At 38.4% G+C, this 13314-nt stretch overlaps 1 protein-coding gene across 2 annotated transcripts in view; it reads left to right on the top strand.

The window, feature by feature from the left end:
* The window catches only part of wdr18 (WD repeat domain 18), a 209788-nt gene that overhangs the window by 85839 nt on the left and 110635 nt on the right, over positions 1–13314 (top strand). For both annotated transcript variants that reach the window (XM_069928005.1, XM_069928004.1), the window contains 2 exons: positions 2676–2786; positions 11344–11477. In XM_069928005.1, the coding sequence (XP_069784106.1) occupies positions 2676–2786; positions 11344–11477 (245 nt within the window). The remainder of the gene's footprint in view (positions 1–2675; positions 2787–11343; positions 11478–13314) is intronic.

Raw genomic sequence — 13314 nt, forward strand, 5'->3', positions numbered from 1 at the left:
ATTTCCCTTATTCTCCTATCTAAAATTTATTTAACCCCACTATCCCCTCCCCTTCGTGAGTTGCCCTTTATCCCTTGTCGAGCAACCACATCTCCCCTCTCCATTTGGATTTGTGAATTCACTCGCAAGCGTCAACTGATTTCGCAGTGACCGTAACTCCTCCCCACCCAGCCCTCCCCAGAAAAGATTTAAATTTTCATATATAACGAAGGTCACTCTCTTAATTCCCTCCTTACTTCCTCTCTTCCCTTTCTTTCCCTTATTAATTCTTATCTAAACTCTATATATTTTCCTTTAAATATGGATACACTCATGTACACACATATATACATACACACACACATATCTCTTGGTGCCTGCCACATTGACCACCGCCAGTGGGCTGATATCGCCTCAAACCGTGGATCTTGGCGCCTCACAGTTCGGCAGGCAGTAACCTCCTTTGAAGAAGACCGCAGAGCCCACCTCACTGAAAAAAGACAAAGGAGGAAAAACCCAACACCCAACCCCAACCAACCAATTTTCCCCTGCGACCGCTGCAACCGTGTCTGCCTGTCCCGCATCGGACTTGTCAGCCACAAACGAGCCTGCAGCTGACGTGGACATTTACCCCCTCCATAAATCTTCGTCCGCGAAGCCAAGCCAAAGAATATACCCATATACACACATACATATAGTTCGTGGTCATTTTTACTCTCGTTACATGTCTTCATCTCTCTGCCTGTTTTGTAGTTGTTCTGCAAATTTTCGTGCTTCCTCCGGATCCGAGAATAGTCTGTTTTGCTGCCCTGGAATAACTATTTATACGCTGGGTACCTCAGCACAAATTTATATCCTTTCCTCCATAGGATTGCTTTTGCTGTATTAAACTCCTTTTTCTTCTTCAGGAGTTCAAAACTTACGTCTGGATAGAAAAAAAATTTTTGACCTTTGTATTCCAGTGGCTTTTTGTCTTCTCTTATTTTCTTCATTGCTTTCTCCAATATATTTTCTCTTGTTGTATATCTTAAGAATTTTACTAAAATGGATCTTGGTTTTTGTTGTGGCTGTGGTTTAGGGGCTAATGTTCTATGTGCCCTTTCTATTTCCATTTCTTCCTGTAATTCTGGTCTTCCTAGGACTCTGGGGATCCAATCTTTTATAAATTCTCTCATATTCTTGCCTTCTTTATCTTCCTTTATGCCCACTATCTTTATATTATTTCTTCTATTATAATTTTCCATTATATCTATCTTCTGAGCTAACAGCTCTTGTGTCTCTTTAACTTTTTTATTAGATTCTTCTAATTTCTTTTTTTAAGTCCTCTACTTGCATTTCTACGGCTGTTTCTCGTTCTTTCACCTTGTCCACTCTTTTTCGTATATCTGACATGACCATCTCTAATCTATTCATTTTTTTCTTCTGCACTTTTAATTCTTTTTATTTCACTAAATTCTTGTAATTGCCATTCTTTTACTGATTCCATATATTCTTTAAAAAAAATATATCCATTGTCTTGCCTTTCCCTTCTTCTTCCATTTCTCTATGTTCTTCTTCTTCCTCTGGGTTCGTCATCTGTTGCTTCCTTTTTTTTTACTCTTCTTCCTTGTTCTCGTTGTTTTCTATGTTCTCTTCCTGTTGTTGTGTTGCAGCTGTCATCCTCAGCTGTGGAGATCGACTCCTCAGCTGGTCCCCCCTCCCGTCAGTGTTTTTTTTTCATGCGCATCGCGCATGCGTGACTCCTCGTGTATGCGCGGTTGCGCACTTTTACTTGGCTCCGCGAGCCATTTTTGTAGTCCCGAGCTCGGGACTTCAACTGACCTTAGGGAGCGGGCTTCTCTCTCTGCGGCGGGCCTCCTCGGACAGGTAAGGCCTTCACCTTCTTCCGACATTCTTTCTTCTTCTCTTCTTCCCGTTGCTTTCGACTTTTCTTTCTTCGCTGCCATTTTCTTCCCACCTTTACTTTCACTTTGTTTTAATTTTTATGTTTGTGCCTTTGTGTTTTGTGTGTTTTTTTTAAACTTTTCCGGAGAGGGCTGGAGTTCCCTGACCGGCCACTACTCCATCACGTGACTCCTTTCTGATGCGATCATGTTGAAGGTGATGGAAGATAATGTGTTAGATGTGAAGGCTGTTGAAGTGATAGTTGAGGTCCATGACAATCCTGTTCTTGTTGCATCTCGGGGCAGAAGGGGCCAGGGCAGATGTGTAGAACATTGGAGATGTGGATAAGGGTTGAGTTGACAGTAGAGGTGAAGTCACATTTTTATTGAAGGAAGACATCTTGGATTATCTGGATTGGAAGAGTTCATCCTGGGAGAAGATGTGACAGAGGAATTTAGAAAAAGGGAAAAAATCCTAAAATAGTACTGGGTGTGAAGAAGTCTAGTTGTGGAAGAACCACTGGATGAAATTAATGTTGACTTATCCAGTTTCTGCTGGACCTAGGCCTTTCTTCCCTTCCCCTCTCCAGTTCTACACCCCCTTTCCTCTCTTTTCAAAGCTATCCCCCTTTCCCTGTTTTCTCTTGTGCATTCCCTCCCTTATCCACCTCTGCTCCTCTTGCCCCTTGCCTACAATTTGCTGATACCTTGATGAAGGGCTTTAAGCCTGAAATGTTGGTTATGTATCTTTATCTTGAATTTAATGTAGCTGTAGAGTTTTATTGGACAAATTCTTTCATCTTCTTGTTTCAGGATCAGTTGCAGCAGAAGATAATCTGTCCTGGGATTGTTTCCTGTCTTGCTGTATCACCCAATGGACTTTATGTTACTGCTGGAATTGAGGAGAACATCTATTTATGGGAGGTAAACATTAAGTTCCTCTTTAATTTAATACTTACTGACTACTCAATGGTTGTATACAATCGGGTCTGAGAAAATACAAACAAATTGCTGATTTGTGCTTCTTATTAGATTGAAAGACTTGTTAAATTTTTGAGAGATCAACCTAATTAGAATTTCTGAGAAAAATTAAATCTAAGTTGTGTATTATATTGATGTACATAATATCATTTTAGAATTTAACTGTGACAAGTGTTATCCACCTACCATCACAATTGCTCCACAGCAGATGCATCATCAGCTCTCCACTCTGCTCTGGATCACCTAGAAAATGGCAACTCCTACATACAGCTGCTCTTCATTGATTACAGCTCAGCCTTCAACACTGTTATTCCCTCAATACAGGTCAACAAGCTCCAGACCCTAGGCCTCTGCACCACCCCCACCCCAGCAACTGGATCCTTGACTTCCTCATTGAAGACCACAGTCAGTATGAAACCACACAAGTCATTTCATAGATGTGTACTTAACCCATTACTCTACTCACTATACACCATGACTGTGTGGCTAGGCACAATTCAATTGCCTTCTACTAATTTGCCAATGACACCACGTTTGTCAGCAGAATCACACACGGCAATGAGGAAGCGTACAGGAGGGAAATAGGTCATCTAGTTGAGTGGTGTCACAACAGCAACCTTGAACTCAACGTTAGAGTGGCATGGTTGGCATAACGGTTAGTGCAACTCCTTTACAGCGCCATTGATTGGGGCCGGGGTTCGAATCCTGTGCTCTCTGTAATGAGTTTGTATGTTTTCCCTGTGACTGTGTGGGTTTTCCCTTGGGGCTCTGGTTTACTTCCATTGTTTGAAATGTACCAGGGTGTAGGTTAATTGGGCTTGCTGTGTGTCTAAAGTTTTAAAAAAATTAAATAAAAATAAAGCCAAGGAGATGATTGTGAACTTCAGGAGGAAATCAGGAGAACACAAACTAGTCCTTATCGAGGGCCAGTGGAGAGGATCAAGAACTTCAAATTCCTGGGTGTCAACATCTCTGAGGATCTGTCCTGAAGCCTCCAGGTCAGTTCAATCATTCAGAAGGCTTGCCAATGGCTATACTTTGAGCTGTTTGAGGAGATTTGGTATGTCACCTAAGACTCTCAAAAACTTCTACAGCTATATCCCTTACTAATCACAGAGCACCTATGGCATAGGGAATACTTAAATTGGTATGTGAGTGGAAAGAAAAAGGTTGAGAAGCACTGCTTTGAAGTATTGTATGAGGTTTTGGTAATCCAGCTACAAGAAATATATCATTAAGATGGAATGGCACAGAAAAAATTAATGATGTTGCTCGGACAGCTAAGCTTGAATTATAGGGACAAGCTGGAATTTTCTTCCCTAGAAAGTAAGAAAATAAAGGTGGAGTTTATGGAGGTTTATAAAATCAAAAGGTAGGAGCTAAGGTTCTATTTTTTTTTCCAGGGTATGGAATCTAAAACTCGAGGGCATATGGGGAAAGATTTAAAAGGGACTCCTTTGTGGAGTGGGCTGCCAGAGGAAGGTGGTAAAAACTGGAACAATTGTAATGTTCAAAAAATATTTAAATGTTTGTGGGTGGGAAATTTTTCCAGCGATGTTGGTTGAACGTAGACAAATGAGACCAGCTTGGTTGGAACCTGTGCTGCAGAACTCTGTAACTCTAGGAAACATTTTAGATTTAATGCATTTTTTCAGATTTGTTTTTCAAGTGTTTTTCTGTTTTGCCACAGAATTTCAGGAAGGTGTGCTGGTGAAGAGTTTTCAACATGGAACCTTAATTATGTTTCTTGTTCTGTAGACCCCAGATTGCTATGGGAAGTGAGGGAAGAGATTTCTGGGGCTTTGACAATGATCTTTGCATCCTCTTTGGCAACAGGGGAGGTGCTGCAGGATTGGAGAATGGAAAATTGGGTCTCCTTGTTTTAAAAAAAAAGATAATAGGGAGAATCCAGGGAATTATAAACCAGTGAATCTTGCATCATTGGTGGGAAAACTATTGGAGAGAATTCTTAAGGATAGAATTTGAGCATATAGAGAAGTACAGTCTTTTCAGGGATATCCAGCATAGCTTTGTGAAGGTAAGGTTGTCCCTCACGAGCCTAATTGAGTTTTTTGAGGAAGTAACAAAGAAATTGATGTAAGTATGGGAATGTATGTGGTGTATATGGATTTTATAAGGCATTTGACAGGGTTCCCAATGGGAGATTAGTTCAGAAAGTCTTAAGATCCATGGAAACTTGGCTCTATGGATACAGAATTGGCTTGCTTGTAGAAACCAGAGAGTAGTATTGGACAGAAAGTATTTTGCTTGGAGGTCATTGAGTAATGGATTTCTGCAGAGATCTGTTCTGGGGTCCTGGCTCTTATAAATGACCTGGATGAAGTAGAGTGATGGGTCAGAAAATTTGTAGATGATATGGGTGTTAGAAGTGCTGTGGATATGTGTTGAAGGCTATCGTAGGTGTAATGAATCTGTGTTAATATTTAAGTAAATGTTTAGCTATATTTACTTTAAAAATATCTTAGTCAAAGTTAGTTTTAGGTGGACACAGCACATTTACATTCTACAGACACAAATGGACTTTGCAGCTGGCTTCAGCATCAACAAATGCATTTGTAGTTTAAACACTATTGACCATAGAAGCCAGTTGAAAGCTGAAGAGACCAATGTTACATGGCAAGGAGAAGAGATGAAAGATTTTTATGATGGTTCTTGAGATAAGTGGAACAATGGATTGTTTGCTTGAGCATACAAGAAGCCATTTTGTTTGTAAATTCCAGACAGATTGGGACCAGGAGAGAACAATCAAACAAAGTTAATTACTTTGATTCTGTCAGTAAGTGGACAGATGTTGTAGCACGTGTCGAGACATTGTGAATTTCAAAGACAGAAATGATGTCACATACCATGTGACATGAGAGGTTTGGAGAAATATATTATCAAATTCAGACATTTTTGGATCAGTTCAGAAATCAAGACCCTGCGACACACACAAGAGTTGGAACCTTGTGAAAGACAGGAATTACAATAATCTGAATAAGTGCTGTTATGTGTTACTCCTAATACAAGGGGAATACAGAAAATAAGTGGATTTCAAAAGAGAAACCATTTTCCGACTGCTCTTTTGAAAGGAAACTCCGTGATTCTTAAGAAGAAAATTGACCTCCTGGAAAGACTTGTATTATCCTATTCACAGGAGATGCAACATAAGAGGTTTTTAAATAAGTAAGACCACTTTTCATTTGTGCCCAGAAAATGGTCACTCTCTTTGAAAGACAGCTCATCAAGAGAATCGTGAGTTGAAAGAGATCTGAAAATATAATTTATAAGAGTGCTTCATAATTACTTCTGAACTGCATTTTAAAGGATTCTGGTCAATGATATTTGAAACTGGACTTTTAAGTGACTTTTTCAGAATCAAGTTTAAATTGTGATGGTTTTGGACTTTAATACATGCATACATTTACATTTGTGCAAAGTGGGGTTAAATTTAGAATAAAGTCTAGATATAAATAAGAAATGTTATGTTATTAATGGTTTAATAAAAACTATTATTTTGAATTTACCATTGTCTGGTGAATTTTCTATTGCTATTCCTTTGTTAGTATAAATAAATGTTTATTAGTTTGCAACAGATTAAAACAAGATATAGACACGATATAGAGTTGAACAAAAAAGAAGCAGATGGAGTTCAATCCAGGTAAGTGTGAGGTGATACATTTTCGAAGGTCAAACTTGAAGTCAGAATACATGGCTAATGGTAGGATACTTAACAGTGGGAAGAACAGAGGGACCTTTGGGTCCAAATTCATAGATTTCTCAAGGTCACCATGCAGGTTGATAGGTCAGTTAAGAAGGCCTATGGTATGCTGGGCTTCATTAATCGAGGGATTAATTCAGCAATCGTGAGGTAATGTTGTAGCTCTATAAGTCTCTGGTGAGATCACACTTGGAATATTGTGTTCAGTTCTGGTCACTTCATTATAGGAAAGATGTGGAAGCTTTTGGGAGGGTGCAGAGGAGATTTACCAGGATGTTGCCAGGTTTGAAAAATGTCTTATGAGACAAGGTTAGCAGAGCTGGGACTTTTCTCTTTAGAGTGAAGAAGGATGAGGGGTGACTTAATAGAGGTTTACAAGATTATGAGAGGTATAGATAAAGTAGACAGCACATTTTTCCCAGGGCAGGAGTAGCAAACACCAGAGGATGTCTGTACAAAGTGAAGGGAGAGAAGTTTCAGTGTTGTGGATGCTTGCAATACATTGCTGGAGGTGGTAGTAGAGTGTGGAACAATAGAGGCAGTTAAGAGACACATGGATGAAAGAAAAATAAAGTTATGAAGTTAGGAAAGTTTCGTATTTTAAGTTTTTTAAAGTATATATAGGTTGGCATAATATCGTGGGCAGAAGAGCCTGTACTGGGCTGAAGGGCCTATACTGTGCTCTTTTCTATGTTCTATTCTACTTTCTGAGTCCTTCCAGCAATCTTTGGTTACCTTGCAAAGACTATTGTATGAGAATTAAATTGAATATACTGTAATTCACAAGTTCTCAGGCTCTGTAACTTTTTAAAGTAACCACAATGTGGCAGTCTTTACACATTCAAAGCTGGAAGAGCATTACTGCTATTTCCAATGCCTATCAGGTTGGATTCAATTTACAGTTTTATAATTATGAAATGTAAATTTAAATAGTTAAAGATTCTTAATTGAAGCAACTTGGTTGATGTAAGAATAATCAAAACAGAGGAAGATTGAATTTTAATATATCTCTTCCTTTTCACTATTTTTCTCTTATTTTTGCCGTGCTTTTGCTCAGATTTCTCTCCCACAGTACCCTTTCCTCACTGCATATTAATTGCAAAGTCTACCATGTGAAAAATCACCGATAATTGCATGAAATTAGTTATTGCATGAACAATCTTCAAATGCTTTTTACACTCTCTTCCCCCTTGTGTTTCTGGTAGGGCTCCTGACCTGTCTCTCCAGGGGCACCAACTGTTTTAGGGCTGACATTGTGCTGAATCCCACATAATTTGCTTTTGTCTCTTTTAGATAGAAAGGGACAAACAGCATCGACATTCCTCTCAATCCCTTCTGATACTATCTTATCTTTTAAAAAACCATTTACTATATAATAATCCATCTGCATTGAAATTCAGGTTAAATCCTCTTGTTCCATCTCAATGAAATCAAATGTAATGATACTGTTGCCTCAAGGGTTAAATGTTGCACCTTTCTTCTATTTTCCCTTCTTGATCTTCAGATGTGTTGTTCTCTTGGTTTGCTTTTTATTGAAAACTGCCAGAGACTTGATTTCCATTTTCATTTAACACGTCTCTTACTTTCATCTCATTATAAATTTTCAGTATGAAATTGAACTTGTATTAAATGGAATGAATATGAGAAAGCAAAAGAGCTTCTATTTATAACTATTGCATTTATATAGCAACTTTCTTAGTCACAGGGCATCAAAAACATTTCATAAATAATTACCATATTTTCACTCGTATAACGTGTAGAAAATTATAAATTATAAATTGTGTGAAAAATATTTTTGTATAATGCACACAAGCATAATTGTGACTGGCAATAGCAATTTGCATTTAAATGGGAAATGAGACAAAGCACAAACCAGGATCTTCCACAGTTAATCTCCTACAATCATCATCCAATCAACTTCCCTCCTGAGGTGTCAGTCGCCCATTATATAGATGATATCCTGCTACAAAACATTAACAAGCATTGGAGAGGAATCAATTAAGTAGATTGAAGACAGGCTTCAGTGTTAAGCCTGATTTTAATTCTAATATTGTTTTAAATCAGAGGCATTTGATATGTTAATCTCCTCCCTCAGGGACAGGTTTAGACAATTAACATTGATACGGTGCAGTGCCCTAGCCAAAATGTCCTGTTTATAGAAATACCATGGTATTTAGTACAAAGAGATATTCCCAAGATCAAAATTTCCCATGCCTGCTATACATTCTCATGCTTGCTATAATATTCCTACGCTCACTATAAATTCCGCCTTTCCATGGCCACTATAAGTTGTGCCCACCTCACTGACAAAAGGCAAAGGAGGAAAAACCCAACACCCAACCCCAACCAACCAATTTTCCCATGCAGCCGTTGCAACCGTGTCTGCCTGTCCCGCATCGGACTTGTCAGCCACAAACGAGCCTGCAGCTGACGTGGACTTTTACCCCCTCCATAAATCTTTGTCCGCGAAGCCAAGCCCAAGAAGAATAAGTTGTGCCACTATAAGTTTGTTTTCCCCTGCAATCGCTGCAACCGTGTCTGCCTGGTATGCAAACATTATTCCATATTTGTACTTAATTTGTTCAAAAGATAATAAATTATTTCCCAAAAAACAATTTTCTATTCTTTTGATCCCTTTTCTCTCCCATTCTCTAAAGGAAAGGTTATCTATTGTGAAAGGGATTAGTTGATTTTGCATCAATAATAATTTTGGTAGTTGGTAATTTATTTTTTTCCTTTCTATGTGAATCTTCTTCCAAATGTTGAGCAGATGGTGCAGTTCTGGTGAACTTCTATATTGCACCAGTTTTTCATCCCACTTATAAAGTATATATGTTCTGGTACCTTCTCCCCTATTTTAACTAGCTCTAACTTGGTCCAATCTGGTTTTTCCCTTGTTTAATAAAAATCTGATAGATATCTTAATTGTGCTGCTCCATAATAATTCTTAAAGTTTGTACCATTCTGTTAATTTATCTTGCGGTATCCTTGGTTTCCCCCCTTTCCATAAGAATTTCCTCATTATTTTCTTTAGCTCATTGAAGAATTTCTCTGTTCAGGGAATTGGTAGTGATTGAAAGAGGTATTGTATCCTTAGACAATTATTCATTTTAATGCAATTTACCCTTCCTATTAGTGTTAGTGGTAAATCTTTCCAATGTTTGAAGTCATCTTATAATTTCTTCATTAATGGCTGATAATTTAATTTGTATAGATGGCCTAGATTATTATCTAGTCTAATTCCTAGGTATCGGATTGGTTGTGATGCACAATTTCTTGAGCATTCATGGGAAGTAAAGGTTGCACTCATTGCTATTCTGTAATTTCCATTCAGAGGGTGGTGAGGCATGACTGCAGTTTGTGAAATAAATGTGCATGAGTGGTGAAACATTCTATGTCTGGATTGTGGTTGGTTGAAAAGCTTTGTGAAATTCAGATGAAGCCCTGACCATAACCTCTGATATCACATGTGGTTATTATGTTTATGGAGCTAGTCCAGTTTAACTTACTGAAATCCGCTTTTCAGAAGTTCTCCCATGTATATTTCAAACTAGTTATAAAATGTTTTGTGATATTGATTAACGATGTAGTATATAATCCATTTGTTTATTTATGGGTAGCATTAAGGTGATTATTCAACAAAGTGAACAAATTACAGTGCTAAAGGGATATGATATGGATATCTATAGGAAATGGGTGTTTCTGACTTAGGGAGAAATTTGCTGACAGAAATTCTCAGGAACAGGACCCATATGTAACCTGGGGACTGCCTTGTATTGCTTGACGATGGCAGTAAAGTTGGTGTGTTATGTCTGGATAGTTAGTCTCTTGCTGAGAGATGATCTCTACTTGGTAGTTGTGTGACATGAATGTAACTTGGTAATAACCAGTCCAAGCTTGAATGTTGTGCCACCTCTCATTTACAAGAGCAATCAGCATCATTATTTGAAGAGTTGTAAAACAAAACTGAGCACTGCATTCATTCGAGAACATTTTTATTTCTGACCTTATGAAATGGGGATATTGATCGGAAATCTGAGGATGGCACAGTGTAGTATAATGCCTGAGAAAATCCTGTAACAATGAAGATGATTGACTGGTAATAAATAGAATTTTTCAAACCATTTAAGAATATTACCCCACAATCCCAAATTTCCATTGCCTTCATTTTATTAAGAAACTCTGAAAATTGAACTCCAAGCCACACACTATCCTGACTTGGAAACATTACTGTTGCTGGGTCAAATTCCTGAAACGCCCTCCCTTAACAGCATTGTGGATACGCCCACAGCTCATTGAGAGCAGAGGTTCAAGAAGGGAGCTTACAACCACTTCTTCCAATGGCAATTGGGAATGGACAATTCAAAGCTGACCCAGCCCATGAAATTTGCTTGCCTTGAGTGAATTTAGAAAAAGAGTTTGCTTGATGTCACACAGTTAAATTCAAGGCCCATCACTCATTCTTCAGGTCTGGAATTCAGCACTTATGAGACCTGGAAAGTCTAAAATGATTATCGTTGAGTAGTGTATTGATGAATACATGCCATATGTTTGCATTGTGGAGGGAAATAGTCCCATTGAGAGAAATGGACTGTTGACAATTGCAAGAATAAATAATGTAGTTCAGATTATATGGTTTTGCACTGAAGTTCTGTCTGTAGCCCAGGTGATACCTTTCATACATCCACAGTAAATGCTGAATTGTTGTCATAATAAGATGAAACTAAATTAAATAGCTTGCAAGGTGATATATTGCTGTTTTTTTTTTCACCCCCACAGGTGTCCACTGGAAATCTTCTGCTTATACTCTCTAGGCATTATCAGGAGTTGACATGCATTCGCTTCACTGATGACAGCAGCCACTTCATCTCAGGAGGGAAAGATAATCTTGTGATGGTGTGGAATCTGTGCAGGTATTGGATTAAACAGAAGATAGTTTAAGGGCATTCATTTCTCATCAATAAGGTGAAGCATATATTTGGGGAAGTCTAGTTTGACTGATAATTTAAGTAGCAAGTACCCTGTACTTTTTCCACTTTTGATTCTGTTATACTGTAATCAAAGTTCAATATTTATTATATTGTAATGGAATGCAAAAAGCTTGCACAGGAAATTTAGTAATGGGTACAAAATATTCAACTCTACTTTATTTCCTGTAAATGTGTGGATATGTTTATTTCCAAGACTTTTATTGCCATCAACTCATCGCTCACCCACATCTCCTCCATTTCCTGCTCGTCTGCCCATGCCCCCTCTGCTCCCAGATGCAAAAGGATACAGATTTTCATGTTTTACTACTTTTATTGCTATCCTTTCTTTGAGTCTGTTTTTGATCCCTTTGGATGTGTATTTCAATTGATTTTGTACAATATTTCACCTTTATAAAATATCCAGAACTCTACCACTGCTCTGCCTTGTATTTGCTCATTTACATTCACTCTTGTTGAAGCAATAAGCTTGGATTTTAAAGTATTTGTTTTGAAATTCCCCTTCACATAGATTATATTTCTTGATCAGTGGAATCATCTCCAATTCACAACTCTGAGCTGTTTTACTTTGTCAACATCTTCCTTCAGCATCTTCAATTTTAATCACTTCTCCATTGGCAGCTTGCCTTGCAGCTTGCCTTCACTTGCTCAGAATTTGATGTCTGGTATTCCTTCCCTAACCCCTTTGTGGTTGCACATCTTCCTTCAAAAGAAGGTTTTCATAATCTGATGCCATGAAGACACAAGAGCCAGGAATAGGTTATCTGGCCCATCAAGCCTGCTCTGCCATTCAATAATATCATGTTTTATCCGTCCATGGACTTGGCTCCACTTACCTGCCCTTTCTGATAACCCTTTATTCCCCTATTACTGTCTTTCAAATATTCTCCTATTGGTCAAAATTCCTTGTTTTTTTTTCCAATGAGATTTTGTTTCTCTGAGCCACATTGTGAAATGCTGTGGAGCAATATGCTAAAAAGGTTTTCTTTGCATATATTATCTGATTCCACCTGCACTGAATTCGCCCATCGTTATTGAATGAAGATCTACCGGGACCAATGCCTGAAGAGGGCGCACAACATCAGTGAACCGGTGGGGACTCGAAAGGCCAACATGGCCTGTTTCCGCTCCGTAAATGGTTATATGGCCTTGCGTGATCTCTGAAAACTCCTCATTGGCCTTTAAATAATTTTGAAGTATAATATATTAAATTTAGCAACTAATTTGCACATAAATGGTCTCAAACACATGCAATTATTAATTGGATCTGCAACACGTGGATATGACCTGAAATGAATGCTTCGCTACATAGAATGACATTGTAACGGATAATTCAGATAAAAGATACACATTTACATCAAAAAGGAGGTATTAGATGCCTCAGCAAATGTAAATAGGAGGCGAGAAATTAGATTTCCGGGGCTCTGACAAAAATTAATATGCTCTGGCTGCAGAAAGGGTGCCAGGTGACTGCTACCTTTACTCGAGAATGCTGGCATGGATAAACCAGGTAATTACAGATCTGTGAGTTTAATGTCAGTGGTAGAGAAATTATTGGAAAAAAATTCTGAGGGACAGGATTAAAGTGTACATCACACATGTCAAACTCAGGCCCGCGGGCCAAATTTTTGGTCTGCAAGATCATATCAAATATGTATTAGAGCTGGCCCGCTGTCCGCCGTGCCAGTATAGCGCATGTACAGCTAATACTACAAATCCCAGAATGCTTTGCAAATGCGTTGGCGCTGGCCCGTCAGCCCGG

Source organism: Narcine bancroftii, chromosome 3 (genome assembly GCF_036971445.1).
Source record: "Narcine bancroftii isolate sNarBan1 chromosome 3, sNarBan1.hap1, whole genome shotgun sequence".
NCBI lineage: Eukaryota > Metazoa > Chordata > Chondrichthyes > Torpediniformes > Narcinidae > Narcine > Narcine bancroftii.